The 26,812-nt window shown below is 45.7% G+C and overlaps 1 protein-coding gene across 1 annotated transcript; it reads right to left on the bottom strand.

Moving 5' to 3' along the window:
• Window positions 1-1,296: 1,296 nt before the first annotated feature.
• On the bottom strand, window positions 1,297-26,293 carry LOC143440311 (cell adhesion molecule CEACAM3-like). The gene is made up of 7 exons (XM_076926971.1): window positions 24,812-26,293; window positions 13,793-14,152; window positions 9,802-10,161; window positions 6,444-6,803; window positions 4,852-5,211; window positions 2,977-3,324; window positions 1,297-1,977 (listed from the first exon to the last, which is right to left on the bottom strand). Exons 2-7 carry the CDS (start codon window positions 13,995-13,997, stop codon window positions 1,694-1,696), a joined length of 1,917 nt encoding a protein of 638 aa, XP_076783086.1. The 5' UTR covers window positions 13,998-14,152; window positions 24,812-26,293; the 3' UTR covers window positions 1,297-1,693.
• Window positions 26,294-26,812: the final 519 nt, after the last annotated feature.

Raw genomic sequence — 26,812 nt, 5'->3', positions numbered from 1 at the left:
CCAGCCCTGACCCTTCACATTCCTAGTTCATTTCTAGACTCATGCTTTATCCTTAAGGGAATCATGTTCCCAGAATCCCAGAACCTACAGAGATGGAAGCATGAGGAGACACAAAGCTTATGCCAGGTATAACCAGTAAAATGAAATCAATGAAGACATTTAACAAAAGTGAATCATGGTTTGGTTTGGTTTGGTTTGGTTTGGTTTGGTTTGGTTTGGTTTTCAAGAGACGGTTTCTTTGTGTAGCTCTGGTGTCCTGAAACTCAGAACAGGAACTGTAGACCAGGCTGGCCTTGAACTCACCAAGATCTGCCTGCCTCTGTCTCTTGAATCCTGAGATTAAAGACATGTATCACTTCCACTCAGATAAAGTGAACAGTTTTTACTGATGAAAATAGGAAATTGTGGATAGAAGACTGTGCCAAGTAAGTAAGGATGCATGTGGAGACAGACACACAGCCAACCCAGTACTCAGTAGGGACACTGACAGCTTTCCCTCTAAGACAAAAATCAAGGATGCTGCTGTGGCCATGTCTGCTCAGTAATCCTTCAGGAGACAGAGACAGAATGATTAGGCAACACAAAGAGACAAAAGATTGCCATTCAATTGGCTATAAGATGTGCCTGCAGATGGCATAAATTTATTTGGAGAAAATCCTAAAGATTCTACAGAAGTTTCTGAAACTAGTAAGCAAACACATCCAGCTGAGCTCTACTTCTGTAAGCTAATATTGGCCAAAAACAATTAGATATCCTGTTTTGTCACTGTTTCTGCAACAGTGTTAAGAGCTTAGGTTATGGATCAAATACGTAGCCAATCCTCAGAATCTGTAAGAACTAATTTTTGGAGTCACCAATGTTCTAGATGCATAGAATATATTTAAGCATGCATAGAGACGCCAGTAGATGGGGTTACACAGGGCTAGAGGGAATGGGATGAGTTAAAAATGCTTTGAGAATGGACAATGTTGATGGTCATATGACAATATGAATGTGTTTCACGTCGTTTAGTTGTCCACTTCAAAATGCCACAAGTGAAAAATCCCATATATGCACCCAAAAAAAAAAAAGAAAAGAAAGGAAGAAACAAAGAACAGGAAAAATAATCTTATGAATGCCACTCTCAGGATATAAAGAGTCCAATCCAGTCTCTATATGGATGTTACATCTGTGCATCAAACTGTGGATCAAAACTAGGCACAAGTTGTGACCACTGGGAAAGGGCAGACCCTTCTCCTGTTACTTCTCCTCACTTCACATGGGTGACTGGTGTCCAGGCAGCATTGGGGCTGTTTGAATCACTTATACATTGAATATATTTAAGCATATGAAAGATGCATTTATCTCTATGAAGACACTGCACCATGTTAACAGGGGACTTGGAGCATCTAGAACATTGGAGGCTCCAGAAATTAGTTCTTATGGATTCTGAGGATTGGTTATGTATCTGATCCATAACCCAGGCTCTTAACACTGCTGCAATATTGATCATTAAATTGATGTCTTCTCTCTTTGGAAACTGAGACTCTATATCCTGGCCTGTCCTTGCACATGTTTATCCCAGGAATACAAACATGAGTCCACATGCTGGCTGTACCTAGTAGTAACTTACAATTTTTACCACATAACTTTACTCCATTTGTACCAATTGATAAAGAAATGTCCTCACTCTGCAGTAGGATGGGAGAAGGGTTCACTCAATCACCACGGCCAGGCTGACTGGGAGACTGGTCTTCGAACTGACTGGGTTGGAGACCTCACATCGATACTCTCCAGCATCCTCCCTTCTGACAGGATCTATGCTGAGTTGGCACTTTGACGGAGACAGTGTCATCCTCTTTGTAAGCCGCAGATTCCGGTTGTTGAAGAGCCACTGGGTGGAGGTTCCAGTGTCTGCTGAGAGGCAAGTAAGGACCACAGAGCTCTGCACTCTGACTGTGGCATCAGTGACTCGGATAAAGGGCTGTGTCACAGGCTCTGTAAAGCAACAGAGGAGGGGACCAAATGATAGTCGTCCTTTAGAAAGCTCAGCCAGCACCACTGTAGTGACCAGATGCCTAAAAGAGCCTCCAGGGTGGAGACATTGGAGCTGTGACCACAGATCAATTTCTTCTGCTTTGGATCTGCCACACATGGACTGTGTGACCCTGATTCAGCTGCTGTGTGTCCTAGGTCTTTGTTTTCCTACACTAGTACAGAGTGCATGATCACTGCTGTGTTTATGGGTTGTGCTTAATGACCTGACCTTGGGGTGGAGGACCTGCTCAAATCAGCAGCCTCTCTTACCATTTACTCCAGGCTTGACCCCTGAGGGCAAGGAGCTAGCTGGAGAACCATCACCTCTGTCCCTCACCTAGGGGACCTGACCTTCCACAAGTCTCCTAAGCCCATCAGAAAAGTTGGCTTCTGTCCTGGAGACTTAGGAGAAGGAGGTACACAGGAGACCTACATGACTGCAGCTGTCTTGGTGGTGCAGAACTGATCCCAAATTCTATGGGACTTGGACAGTCAGCCAAGCCTTGTTCCCTGTCAGCTCTGACAGGAAGTTCAATACTAGCCCTGAGGAGAAGCTCTCTGGGGATAACTAGAATTGAGTCTGGGACTGAGGTCTGAAACCAAGGCTTCCTGATGTTCAGTTCACTGTGATGAAAACATTGTTCTCTCAGCTAGGCCCTGCCTGAGCTCCACAGAATCTTTCTCAGGGCCATGTCTATGGTGAGAGCCCCAAGAGTCTAAAACTAACTGTCACCTGTGGGCTGAGTTACCCAGGACACATCCCATTCTGCAGGTGAAGTCAGGTGAGAGATTCTGATCCATTTCAGTACATCTACTCGATATATGCCCTACACTAAGTTCTCAAACTCTAACATGGAGACACTTGTAGAATGAGGCAGGCATAGTCCACACCTGATAGTCCTGTGTGAGTAGTATGGATTCAACCCCACAAGCACCCAGACATCTCAGAGAATTACTTACTGTATATGTGGAGGTGCACATGTATTCCTTGAGTTTCAAACTGTCGGTTTAAGGTTAGTAAAGTGTATAATCCAGCATCCTTCTGGGTGACATTGTGGAGCAGAAGAGATCCGTTGGGATACACTGTCTCTCTACCACTGTGTGCAGGCCCCAACATGCTTCTATTACTGGTTATTATGTTCCGTGAAATTTCATGTCTGCTGACAATGGCTACACCTTTGTACCAGGAAAAGGATCGAAGGTTCTCTGGCATATTATGAGCAAGTAGGAGAAGGTCGCTTCCTTCAACAACACTGGGTGGCACAGACTCAATAACGAGCTGGCCCGTGGTGGAAGGGTGAACACAGGCTAAAAAGATGGATAGAAGAGAAGAGAGACAAATCCATCAGTATGGAGACCTTTGTCTTTGGTGACAAGATGGGGTCCTGAGACAGAGAAGCTTAGATCCATCACTCAGCAGAGGTGCATGGGAGTGTCTGCACAACCCAGAGGGAGTGAGCAAACAACCTCCACGCCCTCGGTGCACCTGACTGTGTGTCACTTCCTCTGTGTGGAACTCTGTCCTTGTGTGTCTCCACCCTCACTGTCCTCACATGCCTGCTCATACTCAGAAGATGTAGGGGATGGGGGTTACTTCCCTGACCTCTTCCTCTACAGAGGAAGTCTTCATCTCCTGACCTCTTTGACCTGTTCCTTTTCTGGTTCCAATCAATCTCTGACTTCACTTTAAAGTGAGCTTCCTTGTCTGTCTTCCAGTCCACTAGAGCTAGGGTTCTGATAGGAAAGACTAGTTTGATCTTTTTGGAAGGTTCAGTGCCTGGACAAGCTCAGATAGAAGTGGACGAATGATGTCTCAAGGCCTTGCATGTCCAGGTGTTGATGAAATTCTCATATTTGAAACTACTGACACTGGTTAATGCTCCAGTTAGCTTATGCATGTGTGGGCCGTGGGGGTGGAGTGGTATGTATGTCTGAGAAGGTTGTGCCAGAAACCTCCAGATCTATAGGTACTAGGGGTCGGGGTGAGGTGGAAGCCAAGATACAATTAAGCACATGGCTCCTGGATATACTTTTCTAGACAGTGGTTGTGGCCTTCTATCGCCACCTCGTGGTAACTGTGGGAACTGCAGATCATGTCTGGGTGCTGTCCCCGTTTGCCTGCAGAACAGCACTCAGGAGGCTAGAAACCAAAGACAATCACTTGCAAGGAGGACTTGTGTCCTTTGTCCCTCCCCTAGGGGACCTTTATGTACCTATGAGGTCTCATAAGCCATCAGGACAGAGAATTAAGGGCCTGGGCACCTGTCCCAGCTATGCACTCCCTGCTGAGTCTCTGTGGAAGATACCCAGGGGACCTAGCCAAACCGTGGCTCTCATAGCAGTGCACTGGTTGGTTCCACATGCCAACAAGGCCTTGTCTCATGTCATCTGTAACAGGAAGTCAAAACCAAGCCATGACAAACAGCTCCCTAATGTCACCTGGAGTTCAGGGCAGGGACAGAGTTTTGGAGCCAGGGCTTCCTGGTGCTGTCTGTGAGAATTCCATGGCTTCCTCAGCCAGGGCTTGCCTGACCCCCACAGAGTCTTCCTCAGGGCCATGTGCATGGTGAGAGACCCAAGGATCAGGGCTGAGTCTGACATCCTTCACCGGAGTTTACCCAGCACAGGCCTTCCTCTCTGCAGGTAAATACAGGGGAGGGGTTCTGATCTAATGCTGTTGGTCCATCCCATGTGTGCCCTGCAGTAAGCACCCAAACCCCAGTGTGAGAACACAGTGCAGTGGGGGAGAGAGCAGGCACAGCCCAGTCCTCACAGTCCACTTATGAAGTAGGATAAGTCACACCCAGCAACTGGATACCATTGAGAGTCACTTACGATTTATCTGGATTTTCACATGTGCTGTTTCAATTTTGAAATTTCTGTCTATCATTTGTAGTGTGTACACGCCTGTGTCTTTCTCAGTGACATCCTGGAGCAGCAGGGATCCGTTGGTGTACACTGTCTCTCTTCCGCTGTGTGCAGGCCCCCTGGTGACGGAATTCAAGATTCTGCTATACTCTGCTATTTTAAAGATCTGGGTGCTATATACAGATCTGAACCAGGAAAACATCCGCAGATCTTCTGGCAGATTGTGAACTTGGAGAAGAACACTTTCCCCTTTAGCAGCATGAGGTGGCATTGGATGGATTGTGAGTGGGGCAGGGTTGAGAGGGTCACAGCACGTGGAAAGGGAGGCTGGAAGGGAAAGAAGAAAAGTCATCACATGGGATCATTGTGCTTGATGGAAAGATGGTGACCTGCATCCTGAGCAGATGGATTTGTCATGCAGCCTAGAGATGCAGGTGTAGGCATTTCTATCCTACTTGGTGGAAGTCAGCAATATGGCCTCTATACCCTCCGAGCCCTGGAATGTCATTTCCTCTGCATGGAGTTCTCTTCTCAGATGTCAGCCCCTCACTGTTCTCAGTCAGACACTGTGCACACTCATGCTCACATGAGGCTGAGGTCATGACTTCTCCGAACTTTTTCTCCACAGACCCCACATATACATTATCTGACTTTTCTTCTCAGTTCCCTTTGTGGCTCTGTTCAACTTTCTGACTTTCCTAAATGTTCTTGCTACTCTGCCCTCCAACCCAGATGTCTAGAGATGAGTGAGGGCTGGGAGCTGTGTGACATTTTTGTCAGGCTTAAGTCTTGAAAAGGGATCAGGATCTGAACCAGGCTGGCTAGCTTTATGTCAACTTTGACAGGCTAGAGTAGATTTGAAAGAGGGAGCCTCAGTTGTAAAATCACCACCATATTGGCCAGTGGGCAAGCCCAGAGTACATTTTAATTGGCTATTGATGGAGGAGGATCTAGTCCACCAGGGGTCCTGGGTGCTATAAGAAAGCAGGCTGAGCAAGTAATGAGGAGCAAGCCCATAAGCAGCACTCCTCCATGGTCTCTGCAACAGTTTCTAGAATTTATATATGAAACTCATGTTTGGAGAAAATAACTACCCCAGGTTGACATGGACAGCCAAAACCACTGTTCTCTGTCAGCTCTGAGAGTTGTTAAGAGTCTAGCCCTGACAAAATGTTCCCTTGGGTTACCAGTAGTTGAGACTCACACAGATGAGCTCAGCCAGGGCTTCCTGGTGCTCACCTCTTTCAGGGTGTCATCCTTTCCTCAACCAGCCCCTGCCTGATGCCCACAGGGTCTTTCTTAGGAGAACATAGATTGAGATCCCCACAAGACTGGAAAGTGTCTGACATCTTTGACTGAGTTGCTTTCCATCCAGGTCTTTCTGGTTGCAGAAGGGAATCAGACAATGGAGTATGATCTACAGCCATTTATCTCCACCATGTGTGTCTTGCACGAAGTGCTCAAAAACCAACATGGGGACAAGTATTCACAGACCAGAAAAAACAGTCCTGTGTGTCTAAACCCCACACAGTGCTGACTGATCACAGAGATTCACTTACCATCTACCTGGAGTTGTACATGTGTGACTTTAGCTCTCAGATCTGTACTCAGAGTTCGTAGGGTGTAGAATCCAGCATCTTTCCAAGTGACATTCTGAAGCAGGAGGGATCCGTTGCTGTACACTGTCTCTCTACTGCTGTGAGCAGGGCCCGGCACACTTGAATTCTTGGCTATTACATATCGTGCAACCTCAAGGTCCTTGAACACAATCACCCCTTTGTACCAGAAAATGCCTTGAAGATTCTCTGGAAGATTGTGAACAAGGAGAAGAACGCTTGCCCCTTCAGCAACACTAGATGGCACTGATTCAACAGTGAGGTGGGCAGAGGTGGGAGGGCGTGCATAGATCAAAAGACAAGCTAGAAGGGAAGAGAGAGATCCATCAATATGGGAACACTTTTATTTGACTAAGATGGCACCCTGTGTCCTGAGAAGCTGTCTCCATTGCTCAGCCGAGGTGTATGGGTGATGGTCTCCCTGCCCTACTTGGTGGAGGTCGGCACATTACCTCCACACATTCCATGACCCTGAAATTGCCATTTGATCAGTGTGATGCTCTCTCCTTGGGTGTCAACATGGCCCTGGCTCACTGACCACAGATTCCTGCTCATACTCGGTGTAGACTGGTGTTGGGGTGATGCCTCCTGGGTATCTTTCCTCAATGACCTTGCATCTTGGATCTCTGACTTATTGTTCTGTTCTTTGGTGGTTCTAGTCCACACTTGACTTCACCTTCTAGCTTCATCTGCTGGTCTGTCTTCCAGTCCACTCGGAATAGGGTTTTGTGAGGAGCCGGAAATGTCTATGTCTTTTTAAAAAAAAAAAAAATGCTTCCTAGAAAAAACTCAGATACCTGTGAAGGATAAATGAGTGAATGGATGAAAAATTAATGAGCAATCAGTGGTCCAAGGTCCAGGGTTTTATTTGGAAGACTCTCACCTTTCTAGCTAGTATATATCCCAGATTCATTTAATTTTTTACATTTATTTTTGTTCTTGTGTATGTGATGTTCTGTGTGTGAATACATGCATGTGTGAACACATGTGCATGGCTGCATGCATATGTATATGGGTGGGTACATGCCTCAGTACCTATATGTGGGACAGAGGACAACTTAGAAGACTCAAAGTCTTCTCTCCTTATTCCACGTGGGAACTGAGGATTAGACACAGGTCGTTGGGTCTGGCAGAAATTGCCTTCACTCACTGAAACACCTCATCAGCCTATCACAGTCACATTATTTTTTGAGTCACCTTGTCATAGCTGGAAACAGAAGTCTTCAGAATACAGTAGCAAATATGATTGAATATGAGTAGGGAACTCACCCTTCTTCATTCTCACCCCTTACCATTTCCTGTTCACTGAGAATTTCCTGATGCTGAACCTCTGACAACCTCTGGGTCATCTCCACTAAGGGGCAAGCAGACACCCTAAATCTCCATCAGACCCTTATCCTCCTGAGAGACTCCAGCCAGGGCCTGGGCTCTGCTTTTTCACACACACTCTCAGGGAATTCTCTCTTCAATGATGAGACCAGCCCTTGCCCATGGTGCCCTCAAAGGGAGTAAGAGTGGGGACTCCATGGTCTCTGATACATGCATTGTCTTCCCACAGCAGAGGAGAGCTCTGGCTCCAGCACTACTACCATGCTTGGCCAACCCAGGGTAAGCTTTGCTGTCCTGCCTCCCTCTGAGCTGAGCCTGCACCTCCCAGAGTTACATGGGCTGTGGACAGAGTCTTTGTCTGAGACACTGCTGTCTCCTTCCTAGGTGCTTCTCTACCCCCATTCTCTCATTTTGTTTCAGTCTCCAGACACACAGTGGGCAACAGGCTGGTAAGCGCCCCGTGCCCCAGAATCCAACAGATCACCCCAGGGATGACCTCTCCTTTTCCTGGCTTGGCTCTGTCACCAGCATAGAAAGAAGACGCCATCTCCCTATGGATCCTCTGTGACACAGAAACTCCACTGGGCACCCAGTCATCCCCATGTCCACAATGCTCTGGGAAGGTGGAATTTATGCTCAGCCAGAGGTGACAGAGTGTCTGTGAGAGCTGGAAAGAGACCAGCTGAGTGGTGCCAGGGGAAAGCCACTCATCACTTATCACTGCTGTCAACATTCAGGATCTAATCCAGGACAAACGTTCTGGAGCAGTTGTATAAGGAGATCCATGTCCTGTGTGTGCAGCAGAAGGTCACCTGTGACCTGGAGAGGTGTGGGCTTGCCCTGCTGTGGAGGGTTTCAGAGGAAAACCTGAATTTCAGCCTCCTTTGTTGGCTGAGATGTAGTTCAGGTCAGCCCATGTTGACCCTAATATTTTAGGGATGTCCTTTCCTTGGTAATCTCCCCATGGTCACCAGCTCTTTCTCGGTAAGATGCTAGAAGGAAGAAGGTTGAACAGGGTCCCCTAGTATAGCACTGTTCTCAGCCACAGGAAGCAGCCAGTAGGTCAGGGTGGCCTTGTGGAAGGGACCTTCATGTCTATTGGGACAGAAACGGAAATCATTGCTTTCATTTTCTCCAGGAAACCAGCATCTCACTGATAGACCATGAGCTAATACTCATCCCTTGCTGATCAATGAGATGACTGCAGCTCATTTGTAGGATCTGTCAAGACCAGAAAAGCCTCTCACTATTTGGCTACAGAAGAGGATTCCCTGAGCTGAACCTCAGAGGACAAGCAAGCACTTGCCAGGAGGATCTGTGCCCTCTGTTCTTCCCCGTGGGTACCCTGACTTTTCTGTGAAGTCTCATAAACCAATGAGGACAGTCGGCTCATGGCCTGATAGCCTGTCCAGCAATGCTCTCCATGCTGAGTCTTGGAAGGAGGTGCCCAGGTGACCTTGCTTACATGTGGCTCTCAAATTAGTGCACTAGTTGGTTTCTCATGCTAGAAAATACGGACAGCCAAAAACCATTGTTCCCTGTCAGCTTCAACAGAAAATAAGGATCCAAAGCTGGAAAAAGTACTCTTCAGGGTCACTTGTTCAGCCTGTGACAGAGATCTGCAGCCAGCATTTTCTGGTGCACATCATGAAGTTATCAAAATCTGTCTGGTGCCAAGAGAGTCTTTCTCATTACCATGTTCATAGTGAGAAAATCAAGAGACTAGACTGAGTCCCTTTTCTATTACACACACACACACACACACACACACACACACACACACTACTCTCTGAGGGTGAAGTCAAGATAAGAGTCTGATATATGCCATTCGTCTCCACTATGTGTGTCCTGCACAAAATGCTCAAACACCAACAAGGGGACAAGGTGCAGAGGGGAGGCAGACACAGGCCAAGCAAAACAGTGCTGTGTCTGAACCTAGGCTGGTGCTGACTGATCATAGAGAATCACTTACTGTCCACCTGGAGTTGCACATGAGCTACTTCAGCTTTCAGATCTTTACTCAGAGTTCGTAGGGTGTAGAATCCAGCATCATTCCAAGTGACGTTCTGAAGCAGGAGGGATCCATTCCTATACATTGTCTCTCTACCGCTGTGAGCAGGGCCCAGCACACTTGAATTCTTGGCTATTACATATCTTGCAACCTCATGATTCTTGAACACAATCGCCCCTTTGTACCAGAAAATAGATCGAAGATTCTCTGGAAGGTTGTGAACAAGGAGAAGAACGCTTTCTCCTTTGGCAACGCTGGGAGGCACTGATTCAATACTGAGATGAGCAGAGGTGGGAGGGCGTCCACAGGTCAAACTGGAGACTAGAAGGAAGAGAGAAATTCATCAATATTAGGACTTTTATAACTGGCTAGGTTGGCATCCTGTGTCCATTGCTCAGGGTGAGGGGCTCCCTGACCTACTTGGTGGAGGTCAGCACATTACCTCCATGCACTCCATGTCCCTCCCTCATCATTTCCTCTCTATGGTGCTCTCTCCTCGGTGCCAACATGACCCTGCTTCAAAGCCCTCAGATCCCTGCTCACACTCGGTGTAGATTGATGGGTGTTGGAGTGCTGCCTCACAACCTCTCCCCCTACACACTCTGATTCTTGGCTCTCCAACTCTTTCTGTTAAGTTTCTGTTGTTTTAGTGGTTCGAGTTCACATGTGACTGCACCTTCTATCCTTTATTATGGATCTGTCTTTCAGGGCACAAAGACTGGGGTTTCATGAGAACACTGCTATGTCTTACATTGAAGAATAATAATAAAATAATAATGCTTAGAAAAGTCCATGGACACTGCCAATACATGGATTTATCTAAGGAATTCGTAAGTCTGGAAAAACAGTATTGAATCTTCCATTTTCTTCATTTTTTAAACTTATTATTATGAATTATATTTGTGTGGTGTGTGTGTGTGTGTGTGTGTGTTGGAGCATGGATTTATCTCTCTCCCTCTCTCTCTCTCTCTCTCTCTCTCTCTCTCTCTCTCTCTCTCTGTGTGTGTGTGTGTGTGTGTGTGTGTGTTTCTGTCAAGGGCATGTCTCACTGTGTAGGGAGGGTGCAGGACACCGTCCCTAGGTGGAGGTCAGGGGACAACTCATGTTTATTGGTTCTCAGGTCATCAGACATGAAGCAAATGTCTATATCCACTGAGCCATATCACTGATCAACACCAACTTGGCTTCTTGTTTGGAATGTCACAGCTGAAAACATCAGGCTTCAGAACACTGTGCCCATGCTGATTAACTGTGGGTGAGAACGATCTTCCCCTCCCCCCACTTCTTCACCAAGAGCCTCCTGATGCTGCTGAGCCTCTGTCCCACTGTATCTACTCTTCTACAAACACCGAGACTCCTCTCAGGTCATTGAGCTCCTGAGGAGACTCCAGAGAATAGGTGAGTCCTCTCCTCTCACACTGTAAAGTGTGGTCTCCTCACCCATGATCAGGTGGTAACCCTTTGCAGAAGGTACAGAAGGCACCTTCCTGGTTTCAAAAGGCAAAGCTGTCCTCCCTTTGTGGCAAGTCTGCTCCAGCACAGCTTCCCCAGTTCTCCTGTCTTTCCCCCTCTAGGCTCAGCCTCCTTCCAGGAAGGAGCATCTCCCAGAGTCCCAAGAACTGTGGGGGAGGGGGAAGGGGGAGGAAAGGCTGTGTTCCCTGTCCTATACACTCTCAGAGCTGCCCACCTACCCTCTTCCCTTGGCTCTTTATGCTTTAGTCCTCCATAACACACTCTAAACAACAAGCCTTTGAGCATCTCTGTTTCCTGAGAGAACAGCTGTTCACCCAGTGATTTCCTTCTGCTCTACCATGGCCTTTGTCATCAAGAAGGAGAGAGCTTCTGCACTCCCTGTGTGGCATTGAAATGCAGCTGGGCACTCAGTCTATCCTGTGTTCTCAGTGATCTGGAAAGATGGAATTTGCTCTCAGGAGGGAGGTGACAGAGATGTCTGTGAGGGATCCAAAGGGACCGGCTGCATGATGAGTGGGGAGGGGGACAGATCCATACTCACTGCAGTCACCAGTCGGGATTCTGAGGGAGAGGAAAGGCCCAGGAGCAGATGTGTCAGGAGCTCCCAGCCTGAGTGTGTGGGAGGAGGTGACCTGAGTCCTGGAAGGACTGCTCTGGGCTCCATCATCCCATGCAGAGTTTCAAATGGTGCGCACACTTCCTCTGCCTGCTGAGCTGTGTAGTGGGTCTGCCCATGTGCTCCCTGGCCTTTCTGAGATTCCTTGAACCTCTGTCTACATGATGTTCATAGGACACCCTTTCATCCCCAGAGAACATACATATCTGGGGTGTGAACATGATCCCCTGGCAGGGTAGTATATACAGGAAACAGCTAAAACATCTAAGGAGACTGTGACAGTGACATCCATGTCTATGGGAACAGAGATAAAAGCCAGGATACAAGTTGGGTTTCTGGTACAGAAAATACTTTCCTAGGTATTGATTGTATTTCCTGATGCTGCCTCCTCCTAGTCCCTCACAGGAACTTCAGCTCATTTCTGAGGAACTATGGGTCTATGTTCCACCTTGCAGCTGGGGTGTGTGAACGCAGCTCAGGCAGATGAAATGGGAGGCATTAGGCTACAAACATAGTCTAATATGAGGGCTCCAGCCTGGGTGAGAAACAACAAAGCTGGGGCCAAAGCTGGGGTTCTCAAACTCCTGGTCACCCAGACACCTCTAGGAACCTCAAGGAATCGGGACTGGTTCAAGAGCCTGAGATGAGCCCAGTGCAGGCCAAGGGGTGGGAGGCTCCGGCTTAGCTCAGGGGTGAGTGTCCCTGTCTGGAGGGCAGAGGGGCCTTTTGTGCCCCCCACCCCCCACGGAGGTTCTTGATGAGAGAGACAGCCCTTACTTGTCCAAACTGTTTATTGGTAGTGGAAAATAGATGCATATGGCTTACTCAGGGTGGACGTTTTGCAGAAAGGAATGTCGAGGAAGGGAAGCTTATTGGCTAAACCCTTGGAGCTGGCCCATCTACATAACACATCAGCATGGAGAACTCTGTGCTCTGTGCTACATGACTACTTGTTACAATCCTCATGTGGAGTGTCATGGTCACATGCTCCAGGACAGGAACCAGGTCTGGAGTAAATCAAACACCTACAGTTCTCAGGTATGAGAATTTACCAGGGCTTCTGAATCCACTCAACCTTCGTGGTTTTTGTCTGGTGACATGGATCCACTTGCCCCATAGAGAACTGTCCACATCAGCAGAGCCTGTGGCCAACTGCATGTGGAGGAGAAATCCCTAGGCTGTCCCCAGAAGACAAAAACTTGTCAGGAGGACCTGTGTCCTCTGTCCCTCTCCTTAGGGATCCTGGCCTTCCTGGAAGTCTCATAAGCCCATTAGTCGAGTTAGATAATGGCCTGGACACCTGTTCTTCTATGCTCTCCCTGATGAGTCACTAGGGGTGTCCAGGAGGCCTAGCCAAACCATGGCTCTCATTGCAATGCACTGTCTGGTTACACATAGTAAAGACTTTCACTACTCAAAAGTGCTGGTCTCTGGGGACAGAAAGTCAAAATTCAACCCTAGTAAAATGATTCTCAAGAGCATCAGGAGATGAATAGAGGTCTGGAATCAGGGTTCCCTGGTATTCATTTCCACAAGAAGCACATGGTTTCCTCAACTAGGCATAACCTTCCTTCCTCCAGGACTTTTCAAGGACAGTCTCCTGCTAAGAACCCCGATAGTCTAGACAGAGGCTGGTGTCCTTGACTGATTCGCCCACCATGCAGGTTTCTCCAAGGTGAAGTCAAATGAAGGTTTCTTTGCAATTGACATTATTCTCCACCAGGTGAGTCCTGTGCCAAATGCTCAAGCCCCAACATGGAGACACAACACAGAGGGAAGGGAGACACAGGCCAGGCCTGACAATTCTATGTGTCTAGTGGAAGGACCCCACCCAGAACCCAGAGTTCACAAGGAATTACTTACAGTACACTTGAAGATGCACTGTTGTATTTGATACAATTTCTCCACGTTTACTTATGGTTCGAAAAGTGTAGAATCCTGTGTCCTTCTGGGTGACATTGTGGATCCACAGGGATCCATTGCTGTACAACGTCTCTCTATCGCTGTGCATGGGCCCCGTCACAGTTACGCTGTAGGTCAGTGAATACAGTGCAATTCCGAGACTCATATTTGTCACCCCTCTATACCAGACAAAGGCTAGAAGATTCTCTGGCAGATTGTTAACACGTAGAAGAACATTTTCTCCTTCAACCACTTGGGGAGGTAAGGGTTCGATGGCAACTTGGGCAGTGGTGGGCAGAAACCAGCAGGTTAAGAGGGAGGCTGGAAGGGAAGAGAGAGAAGCCACCAATCCTGAGCAGGTGTGATCATTCCTCAGCTAATTCCTGTGAGTAGGGGCACACCCTTAATGGAGGTAAGCAACAGGACATCCATGCCCTCAGAGGCTCAGAGGGTGTCATTCCCTCTCTGTGGAATTCTCTACTCAGGTGTCCCCATATCACTCTTCATATAAAGATTTTCTGGTGCAAGGAAAAGCAGCTTTGTGACCTCCTCCTTTTCCTCCTTCTCCTCCTCCTCTTCCTCCCCCTCCAGACAGTCCTCACTTTCTTAATTGTATTCTGTTCTCTGTGGTTCCATTAAACCATTGGCTTTCTTCTCTAGATACTCTGACTTGCAGTCCACTAAAATAAAAAGGCGTTTTAAGGACAGGAATTGGTATGGTCATTTTGGAAGGTTCACTTCCTGAAAAAAAAAAAATCTCAGAAACCAGTATAGAAAAAAAGAAAGAAGGGAGCGAGGGAGGGGGAGAGGAATGGTGGAATGGAAGGAGGAAGGAAGGAAAAAAGAAGGAAGGAAGGAGGGAGGGAGGGAGGGAGGGAAGGAGGGAAGGAAGGAGGGAAGGAGGGAAGGAGGGAAGGAGGGAGGGAAGGAGGGAAGGAGGGAAGGAGGGAAGGAGGGAAGGAGGGAAGGAGGGAAGGAGGGAAGGAGGGAAGGAGGGAAGGAGGGAAGGAGGGAAGGAGGGAAGGAGGGAAGGAGGGAAGGAGGGAAGGAAGGAAGGAAGGAAGGAAGGAAGGAAGGAAGGATTACCATGAATTTATCTACATAGTTTCCAGGTTTGCAGCAAATGGCAGTCATTATATTCAAGTGCGATTTATATTTCTGTATTGTATGTGTGGGTTTGGAAAGGCATGTGTCTCAGTGTACACAGTGTGGGTGCATAACACACCTGTGTGGAGGGCATAGAAGACCCTGCAGGAGTCTGTATCTCCATCCAACCTGTGAGAGCTGAGGAATGAATTCAGACTGTCCTGTCTCCACACACTGAGCCATCTCGATGGACCTCCCATGTTTGATTTCTATTTGGAGAGTCACCCTGTCATGAATGGGAACATTGGGCTTCTGATCATGGCAGTAAATGTGACTGACTTTGAATAGAGACAACTGAGGCTTTTCTCTTCCCTCATCAGCTCCTGCCTGCTCACAGATTCCTGCTGTTGAGCCTCTGTCCCTCACTGCACCTTCTGCACCATGACTGCAAACAGAAGCCACACATCTTCCCTAAGGATTCTGTCCATTTCAGAAGACTCTGGACCTCCTCCATTCCGCACACAATCAGGGAGTCCACACTCTTACCTGTGAGCAGGAAGCCCTGCCAAGGGGTACGCCCCTGGCAGAGAAGCACAGAGGACGCCTCCATATCTCTTCTAGCTGTGATGGCCTCACTCTGAGAAGAGCTTCAGCTCCTGCAAGACACCTGGCCTCTGCTGTCCTTCCTCCTTCTGAGCTGAGTTTTTCTCAGGCAAGAGCACTTCCCAGAATCCAATGAGCTATGGGTGGTGGTGTGCGTCTCCGAGGCACTGCTTGGTCCCTTCCACTCTAAGTACTGCCCTGCATCCCTCCAACTCTTCTCTTTTTATGTTTCTCCTCCACGCAACACCTTGAGAAGCTGTGCTGATAAGCATCCCCATGCCCTCAGAGAACAACGGCTCATCCCAGGACTGACATCTGCTGAGGCCTGACCTTTGGGTCTGTCAGCACCAAAGAGGGAGCCTCCATCCTGCCTATGTGTCCCTCTGACACAGAGACCCAGCTGAGCACCCAGTCTGCCCTGTGTCCTCAGTGCTCTGGGAAGGGGGGATTTCCCATCAGGAATGGTGACAGAGATGTCTGTGAGGGCTCGAAAGGGACCAGTTGAGTGATAACTAGGGATGAAGATCAATCCTTTATTACTATGGTCACCAGTCAAGTTTCTGACCCAGGAGAGAGGCCTGGGGGCAGTTTTGGGAGGAGATTCACATCCTGAGTGTTGGGGCGTAATGTATGTGTCCTAGAAAGGACTATAGGTCTCCTCTTCTTATGGAAGCTTTCAAAGTACCCTTCCAGCATTGTGTTGGCTGAGCTGTCATTGGGTGAGCCCAGGTTCTCTCTGGTCTCCTTGGGTCCCCTATGCTGTTTGTCTTGGTGATTCCCCTATAGATATACACTCTTCCCCTATGGGAGATGCCAGGAAGGAGGGGACTTTCAGGTTCCCCAGACAAAAGGGTATTCTCAGACACAAGAAACAGAGCACGGACTAGTGATGGAGCTCCAGGTTAGTAGGTACAGGAATGGAAACCAATCTCCTAGGCAAGGTCATGGCTCAGGGAAACAACTGTCTGAGTGTTGAGTGTGTGTCCTGATATCACTCCCTGGAGTCACCAGGAGAACTTCAATCTCATGTCTAGGGCAACAGCAGACATGGTTAACAGGTCAAATGTGACCTTCCCTGATCCTTTCAGCGCAGGTGGGATGCAGGGCCTGTCATCCTACCTAGTGTGCTCTGCAGAACTCCTGTTTCCATCTAGTGTTGAGTGGGTCTAGACAGGGTTCCAGATTCTCTCTAGGAAGTCCTGGACTCAAGTTGGATAAAGTCCAGAGGATGGGTCCCCACAGGAGGAGCCTTGTGCTCTCAAATTTTCAAAGGAAAGTCCTGGTACATTTTTCTTCAGACTTAAAAAAAATGACAGTAATGAAAGGGAGTGCATCCATACTCACTGGCTCATGTCTGGGGGCTCATTCCTTCCTTCTCTTGGCCCACTGAGTACTAAAGGTCTGCTATTGAGGAGAGGGAACAGAACAGTGATTCAAATGGATGTGCCAACTGCTCTTCCCTGTACATGCTCTAGGTCTCTTTCTCTCACTGTGATAAAAAAAAAAAAAAAAAAAAAAAAAAAAAAAAAAAAAAAAAAAAAAAAAAAACCTGAACAGAAGCAGTTCAAGAGAGCAGAGCATGCATTTCCTGTCCAAGTCTGGATAATAGGGTAGCCCTGAAGGAAGTCAGGGCAGAAAACATGCTGCTTGCTGGCTCGTTTGCTGGCTCATTCCAGCTCATGCTTAGCTGGCTCTCTAATACAACCAAGGACCATCTGCCTAGGGATGGTGTTGCCCACAGTGGCCTGGGCCTCCTGCATCAGTTAAGATAATCACTCACAGACATGTCCTCGGCCAGACCTGATAAGGAAGTTATTCAATGTAGACTTTTCCCCCAGGTAACTCTGGGCTGTGTCAAGGTGACAGTTAATGATAGCTGGGACACTGTATCAGACTGTCAAGTCCTCCTCCTCCAAACTCCACAGGAAGTTCTCCATTCTCCAAGTGAGTGTCCCTCTCTGTTCCCTGAGATATCACATGTGCTAGTGTCCACAGCCCCTCACAGCTGGACCCTCAGATCCATGACTCAGCTCAGGGAAAACTACCTTGAGTTTCACTTTCTCCACTTAGCAGATACTGATCCCAAAAATAATCTGATGTCTGGCATGAAGGGTTAGTGAAACAGCAAATTCAACATATTAGTTCCATCCTGACTCGGGAAAGGCTTGCCAAGTCACCTTCATTCCCTGCTGTTTCTGGCTCCACTGGAATCAAAGCAGAAGCCAATCACCAGCTGAGACAAGACAGGAACTGGGAGCTTTGGGGGAAAGGAACATGAGCAAGGTTCCAAGTTCTGGGTGATCCTTCTGGGTCATGGAGATCATGAAAGCAAATGGAGGGGACAAGAAAGCATGAGTGTCCATGAAGGCTGAACACCGAGTGGGGGGGGGGGGGGAATTCGAGGTTGGGGAAGTGGGAGTGGAGGGGTAGGTGGGGGCACATCCTCATAAAAGCAGGAGGAGGGTGGATGGGATAGGAGGTTCCTGGGTGGTGATAGTAATGGGGTAAGGGGGTAAAAATCTGAAATGTAAATATAATATCCAATTTTTAAAAAAAGAATCACCAAAAAAAGAAGGCATGAGTGGGTGACAGAAAGAAAAACCTACTTGACCTTAAATATACCCCTCACCCTAGGAATTTTCCCCAACCTGAGAGATGAGAGATTCTCTCTCTCTCTTTCCAACACCATTTCAGGGTTACCTAGGAGAAATCAGAGATGCAAGAAGAAATGGAAGAGCCAGAGCTGGGTCTCATGAAAGGATTGGGAATCATTCGTGCCCATGGACTCGGACTGGGAGTTAATGTCTGTATCTATCCATAAAGCTAAGGCTTCATCCTAAAGCTCAATGATAACATTTCAATAAATATGACATGACAGTTTCTTGCACCGTGGTCTTATTGAGGCCAATGGGTGAGTTATGGACAAGGGAAATATAGGATCCATTAGTAGTAGTGATGGCGCTGGGAATGAAGAGCTCTTGGGAGCGTGACTGGGGCTTCTCGATGACAATCCAAGAGTCATGTGCAGGTGAGTGAGAGGCTGCATGGCAGGAGAGGTTGAGGTTTGACATTGGATGCAAATGAATGTCTGAGGGGATGTCCACAAGACATCTGAGCCATTGGAGCAAACAGAATAAAGCCACATGTGACCTCAGCAGAGGGAAGGGGAAAATCTGGTCTGTACAAGGCCATAATATCTGTACTATAACAGGTCCTGATCCCAGCAACAATCTGATGTCTGATGTGAAGAAGCCAGAGATGGGGTGCAGATTAGTACAAGAATATTCATGTAGTATGCATGCGCCCTGATCCTTTACCATCATACACACAGAACAGCCCCACTAGACATTCATGTGTTCAATGAGCCTGAATCCAAGATGTCCCCTGTATCCCCATCACCATGAGCCTCCCTAGGTAGAAGTCCCTCCAGCCTATTCTAGCTCAATGCTGGGCCTGGCTGCATGTGATTAAGCTAGGCCAGGATGCCCTGGCCAGCCTAGATATCTACATAGGGACTATCATGAACCTAGGAGCAATCATGTGTCCTGGCTTTGTCCCTCTGTGTTTAGATAGTTGTAGCAAGGATGCAACAGAAATTACTCATAGGTGATGTTCACCTTAAATGGGTCACCTTAAATGGGTCACCTTAGATGATACGCATTGGGTTCCAGGTTTCACATTCCTAGGATTCTGTGTCAGTTGTGACATGAATATATAAGAGTCCCATTGTCCTTGGACAACTTCAGCCTGTCACCTGCTAAGAGACTGTGACCATTTATTACCACAAGTAAGTTGTATTGTGAATCTCAGGTTCATGCTTTAAGGATGCCAACCTCACTCACCCTGTATGGAGTTAGAATTGTCTCTTGAGTACCAGTGCTATGTAGATAACAGAGATAAGTTGGCTCCCTGTGGGACCTCTGATGCTTGCAAAGGCCTCTTTCAGCCAGTGTTGGTCTCTGTAACCTCCACCCCGCCCCCCAATTCATGTCCTTGGAGAACCAGACAGAAGGTGACTCGGGCAGATGCAGGAGGAGCTGAGGGCTCAGACACAGTGGGTCTCCTGTCCTGTGTGGGAAAAACAGTCTTTGTCACATGGGAGCTGAGCTGCAGAGCTTGATGGTACAGACCTAGGACCTGGAGTCATAGCCCAGTGTCTCCCCTGGTCCTCAGTGACCCACTGCCTGCCTTGCATCTTTGAGCTGTGTCCCTCCAGCTATAATAACCTACACTGCTGAGTCTGAGCCAGCGGCCTCCAAAGCTTTGCTGCCTAAAGCTGTCCTCCAGATAAGACATAAAAAGACTGCACACTGAACTTCCCTTAGAAACATCCACAGCCTGTCCTGAATGTATATTCAGAAATCTCACCTGAGACAATGAAAAGGTCTGGTATTCAGCTCACTACCCAGGCTAGACCATCATAACCTGGGCCAACCTTCCCAGGGATTCCATGGTGACTGGCATGAAGCACAGGAACACAAAAGACAAAGGATGAGCCTCAGAAGAATGGAGGGTATAAAAGACACACAAGCAGGCTTGAAACAACCATAATTCTTTTCCTTGGCCTATAATGCCCTTTCCTCCAGAGCTGAGGATCATGCAGATATATATCCTGATCCAGAAGTTGCTGTTTGCTTTGCTTTAATCTTTTATGTATATGGTTATTTTGGCTGCATGTGTATATATGCACCACAAACATGCCTGGTGTTCACACAAGCTAAAAGGGGGCATTGGATCCCCTGAAACTGGAGTTCCAGATGGTTATGAGCTGCCATGGATGTGTTAGGAATTGAACTTTGCTACTCTATAAGAGCATTCAGTGCTCATAACCACTGAGCCATCTCTCCAACATTCCCAGTGGATGTTTTCAGAAGCAGATCTGACTGGCAAAAAAAAATGGAGTGCAAGAACTGGCTAGAACTCAGGCTAGAAGTAAAGGTATGTTTGGCAGATCTAGAGATTTGGCATGCTAACATTCACCGTGAGACCATTGTTACTAATACACAGGATCTAAGGCCAATACCTACAAGCATTATTTCTCTAAAGAGTAAAATGAGATGAGAGACAGATGCTAAAGTTGTTTGAAATCAGTGACTCCCTGAGCAGAGAGACCTGTGTTCCATGAAAGACCTACTAAAGTGAGGGGAACTAAGCAAAACCCCATCCTTCAGCTTCCAAGAGGAGTGACTGTGTCACATCAGAAACACATGATTTCCTGTCTAGTATGTGAGCTGACAGACCTAGAATCCCTCAGAAATTCTCCAGAGGCAGGTGGCTTAGGTCTAGAGTCAGATCTAACTGTTCATTTGTTTTCAATTCATGGACAAGATGTCCCCTCAAGCTGCTCAAGATTAACATCAGCTCCTCCCTGGTCTACAGACACCAGAGAAGGCCTCCAGGGTGGAGACACTGGATACGTGGCTGGAGACAGAGAGCTTGTGCTTCAGATCTGTCACCTGTGGCCTGTGTGAGGCTCATGTGACCACTGTGTTTCCTGTCTTTGTTTCCCAGTGACAGCACTCTTGGGGAACAAATGTTGCAGTGTCTACAAGGTAGCCCTCAATATGAACAAGGCCCTGACACTGGGGCAGCACGGCTGTCCAGATCAGCAGCGTCTGTTACTATTTGTCTACAGGAGAGGATTTGCTAGACTTAGTTGTCGAAGGCCATAAAGGAGGAACAACATTTGAAAATGGCTCTGGAACTCATGGAATGTGGCCCACAGGTTACCACAGCCACATGGGTGAGCCATACTGTGACACGGCCTGAGGACCACGTGTCCTGAGGACCTCATACTGTTACAGAATTTTGCTTGCTGCTCTCACATCCCTCTTAATCTAAGAATTATATGAAAAGTCTAAGGGGGCTTCCAGCCCCTCACTGGGCAGTACTGATTGCTGCTGTAACAGATTAATGATTCAATCACCACCCTAGAGAAGAACTTAGAGAGGTAGATTTTCAGCAATGACCACAACCCCTAGAAAACATTTGGAAAAAATAAAGTTGTTAGTAAACCTAGGTTGAGTCATTTTTACTACTGGCTCTGGTGTAGAAAACCTTAGGGAACACTCTGAAGTTCAGAACGGCACACTCTTATCAGTTAAGCTAGGGACCTTTATGGTCAGGGAACAAGAACAGTGGCAATACTAGCTGTTGTGATTCTCACTGAGGCTGGATTGGTGATGATTGATTTCTTATATCCATTTTTGCCCTCGGTTTCCTGATATGATTTATTAAGAATTGCTGATGAGTATTTATGCATTCTGAGGATTTGGACTGACTTTTATACAAATGTTAGGATTTGTGATTCTTTTAAGCTTTTTACAAGATTACTTTTAAAGATAAACAATGAAATAATTATTCTTTTCTTTGTAACTGCAAATTTCTGCCTTCCAATAAGAGAAACTGGCTGAGAAAACTACCTTGCTTGTTTACACTTTGTTAATCTACAACAAGTTGCTTAGTTACAAATGGGATTTTGAAAATAATTTGTTGTCTTTACCTGCACTATGTAATGTTAATTACATACATTGTAATATGTATTAGAAAGGTATTAGAAAGTATATTACTTCTTCATAATCATTCACTAGAAAAAAACCTAAAATGTAATCACACTATAATTTTATAGTGCTTAAAAGATTTTTCTGGGATATATAAGCTATGAAAAAAGAATAAAGTATGGGAGCTGGAACATTGTTCCTTCTGTCCACCAACTATGTATATATGTGTAAAGTCCTGTGTGTGTGTGTGTGTGTGTGTGTGTGTGTGTGTGTGTGTGTGTGTATGTGTAAAGTGTATGTGTATGTGTAAAGTCTGTGTTAGTAGGGGGCTGGAACATTGTTTCTTCTGTCCACCAACAATGTATATGTGTATAAAGTCTGTGTGTGTGTGTATGTGTAAAGTCTGTGTGTGTATATGTGTAAAGTCTGTGTGTGTATATGTGTAAAGTCTGTGTATGTATGTGTAAAGTCTGTGTATATATATGTGTAAAGTCTGTGTGAGTGTGGGGGCTGGAACATTGCTTCTTCTAGTCATCAACTCTGTGTATGTATATATTATGTAAAGCTTGTCCAAATGTGTGATGGACAATTGTGTGTATATGTATGTGTGAAATGCTTGGAGCCTGCTTGCTGGAGCTCTGCTCTAACCATTCTATGTACAGATGTGTATATGTATGTCTGTAGTTCTGTATATATGTATATATTTGTGTATGTGTATATGCACATATGTATCTATTTATGTGTATAAAGTTATTGGACTCTGCCTTTTGTTTTATCCATTCAGTGTGTGTGTGTGTGTGTGTGTGTGTGTGTGTGTGTGTGTGTGTGTTTTCTTCCTTTCCCTTCTCTAACAGGTATAGAGAACAACAACAGCAGCCTGCAGCCCCTACAGGTATCTGGGTCCACCCTCATCAGCTGCTCTCAACACTGACCCTTCATTGGCTGCCTGCCTTAGTTTACAAAGCTTGTCTTTGGCACTTAATCCCTGAAGACATGGAGTCATCAGAAGGACATAAGTCTTCTGTCCCTCCCTTGGGGACACTAACATTCCTGTGAAGTCTCAGAAGTCCATCAGAACAGTTGGCTGATGGCCTGAGCACCTGTGCAGCTGTGGTCTCCATGCTGAGACTCAGAAGGAGATGCCCAGTGACCTAGCCTAACTGTGGCTCTCATCCAGTACATTGGACAGTTTCATAAGCTGGGAGATTCAGACAGCTAATGAATCATTCTGTTCAATCTAACAGGTCAGATTCCAACCCTGCCCCAGGTCACCTGGAGTCAGGAGACTGGGACAATTCTCTGGAGCCAGAACTTCCTGACAGTCTCTTCTGTTAAGATTCCACAGTTCCCTCAGCCAGACTCAAGGAACTTTTCCTCAGGCTACATTTATGGTGAGACCCACACAATCTGGACTGAACTTGATTCTTTGGCTGAGTTTCCCCAAAAATACATCTTGCTCTAAACAGTGTGAATTCAAATAAACCATTCATATATTTTAGTTTGTCTACTCTAGGTGTTTCCTGCACTAAATTCTTTTTTGTTTCTTACAATTAGAGTACTTTTATTTATGAGTTTAATTTTTCCTTATTTAAAATAGTTAACATTTGAAAAGCTTTTGTAGATTTACTAATTAAGGAAAAAACTGTTTAAAGTCACTGAGTAACTAGCATGCTACACATTTTATTGCCTTTTCATTCTCTGATTATAAACTTCAAGTGACTTTCCACCAGATGTTCATTACATGCCCCAAAACATAAAACTCATTCACAGCAGTACCATACTGAAATGTTACAGGTCATTAAGTTACCTTAATGAATGTAGGCTAAATTCCTGCTCCTTCAGCCATTTAATGATTTCTTAAAATGGTTCAGTTTTTTCACTGTTGATATAGAAGGAAATATATAAGTAACAGAAGAATGTTATAATGATCAGTGTGGCAAAAGGTCAGTGCAGGAAATATCTACATACAGGAGTATTTATGGATGTGAATATACATAGATTCTAAGATGCTATTTTGTCAGTTGAGAGTTCTCAGTAGTAAAGTATCCGATAGGACATTAGCCACAGAATACATAGCACAATGGTCGAGATTTCTAATATTATCCAACAAAAAGACATGGGATTTTTGGAAATACTTGATCCTATTACAAGAGAAGGAAATGCAGAAGACAATCTTAGAACATGTTGTAGCACCAGAAGAAAGTGATTAGACATAATGGTTTCTATGAAAAGAATATAGGACTTTTTTTAAAGAACTCAATTAATTGAAGCAGAACATTTTTGAGAAGGCTCTGTTTCTTAGACTGATAGCCACTTTGTCATGGATGCTATTCCTTGCCATGATAAACTATATACACAAAACATGAGCCAAAGAAAACTTCCCCTACTTCATGTTCTTTTTTTCAGACATGTGATCACATTGAGCAGAGAGGTAACTAAAATTGATGTAAATAGGAAGCAGAAAAATGGCTACTCAGTGTAGAGGCAGGGACTCTGAATGCAATAATTTCAGAATGTCCTTTGTTCTGTTCTCAGGAAAGCCAAAATACACCTGTGATTTCTTATTTCTCCCTAAATGACTGCTGCAGACTACTGAAAATTCAGTGAAAACACTACTCCCTGTTAGTGAAAACTTTCTAATTTGATTCTACATTTTCAAAGAGAAAATAAATTATTCCTATCCTAAAATTTTAACCCATCACCTAAATTGTTTGGGGATACCTCTTTAGCATGTAGGATATTACAGTACCTGCAACCATAGCTATGTTGAATTATTTTAGGGTCAACTTACTTACTCCTGATCAAGACAGTTCTATTTCTTAAATCCATTTTGTCCATAACTTATGCTAGTTTCACTGTGTCTCTGCTTCCATGATCTGTCCATCGCTGAAAGAGGGGTGTTGAAGTCCCCCACTATTATTGTGTGAGGTGCAATGTGTGCTTTGAGCTTTAGTAAAGTTTCTTTTATGAATGTGGGTGCCCTTGCATTTGAAGCACAGATGTTCAGAATTGAGAGTTCTTCTTGGTAGATTTTTCCTTTGATGAGTATGAAGTGTCCTTCCTTATCTTTTTGATAACTTTTGGTTGAAAGTTAATTTTATTCTATATTAGAATGGCTACTCCAGCTTGTTTCTTGGGACCGTTTGCTTGGAAAATTGTTTTCCAGCCCTTTACTCTGAGGTAGTGTCTGTCTTTGTCATTGAGGTGCATTTCCTGTATGCAGCAAATTGCTGGCTCCTGTTTACATATCCAGTCCATTAGTCTATGTCTTTTTATTGGGGAATTGGGTCCATTGATGTTAAGAGATATTAAGGAAAATTGGTTGTTGCTTCATGTTAATTTTGATGTTATTTTTATGATTGTGTGGCTATCTTCTTTTGGGTTTGTTGAAAGATTAAGTTCTTGATTTTTCTTGGGTATGGAGTTTTCCATCTATTATCCTTTGTAGGACTGGATTTGTGGAAAGGTCTGCCTTTACTTGTTACTTGACCTTTTTCCCTTACCACTTTTAATATTCTTTCTTTGTTTTGAGCATTAGACATTTTGATTATTAGGGTTCTGTAGGCTTCTTGTATCTTTATGTGCATCACTTTCTTCAGGTTAGGTCAAGTTTTCTTCCATAATTTTGTTGAAGATGTTTACTTGCCCTTTGAGTTGGGAATCTTCACTCTCCTCTATATCTATTATTCTTAAGTTTGGTCTTTCCTTTGTGTCCTGAATTTTCTGGATATTTTGGGTTAGGAGCTTTTTGCATTTTGCATTTTCTTTGACAGTTGTGTCAATGTTTTCCATGGTATCTTCTGCACCTGAGATTCTATCTTCTATCTCTTGTATTCTGTTGGTGACTCCTGATCTCTATCTTAGGTTTTCTATCTCCAGGGTTGTCTCCTTTTGTGATTTCTTAATTGTTTCTATTTTCATTTTTTAGATGTTGGATGGTCTTGTTTAATTCCTGTTGCAGCCCAAGCTGCCCCACACCTGGGGGCCAGAAATGTTGAGAACTGCACTACCCCACGTTTGGGGGCCAAAATGTCTTGGACCGTTCTTTCAATGTTGGGACCCGCACTGCCAAAAGCCTTGGGGACTAACTTGTTAGCCTGCACTGCCCTAAGCAGCTCCGGTCCGCAGGTCAGGGTTTAGCAAAAGAGAGAATGAGGATGGACTTGAAGAATGGAGACCAGACAGAGTGTGATTCAATCCCATTTATTCTTCAGTCTCTCTTCCTAGTCCAAGTCCTAAGTCTTGAGTTCCTAGTCCCTAGTTCCTAGTCGCTAGTGCCTCAAAGTTCCAAGTTCTTTCTCCAAGTGCTAAGTGCCTATTACCTAATAATCTGCTGCAAGTTGTACTGAATTCTTCTGTCTCCCTCTCACCTTTTATATGTCTCACTTCTAAGCCACGCCTCTAAGTCACGCCTTTAAGTCATGCCCTTAGGCCTTGTCTCTAAATCTGATCTCTAAGTCACGCCCTTAAGTCACACACCTTTAAGTCTCACACACCCAAGGAAAGATCCTGGGTATCTAAACCAAGATGTTATCGGAGTGTGCTCAGCTGTTGTAGGCTATTGTAATCAAGTCTTTTGTCAGGGTATATGACTCAAGATGGCTTCAAGGATGATAGTGGCCTTCTGTTGGCTCCCCACAAATTCCTTCACCTGTTTTGTTGTGTTTTTCTGTATTTATTTAAGACTTATTTGTGTCCTTCTTAAAGTCCTTTACCATCATCTTAAGATGTGATTTTAAATCAGAATTTTGCTTTTCAGGTATGTTAGGGTATCCAGGGTATCCTGTGGTGG

The sequence above is a fragment of the Arvicanthis niloticus genome, chromosome 29 (assembly GCF_011762505.2).
Source record: "Arvicanthis niloticus isolate mArvNil1 chromosome 29, mArvNil1.pat.X, whole genome shotgun sequence".
Taxonomy (NCBI): domain Eukaryota; kingdom Metazoa; phylum Chordata; class Mammalia; order Rodentia; family Muridae; genus Arvicanthis; species Arvicanthis niloticus.
Note: the sequence above shows the minus strand (reverse complement) of the source record. Positions and strands in the feature narration are given on the sequence as shown.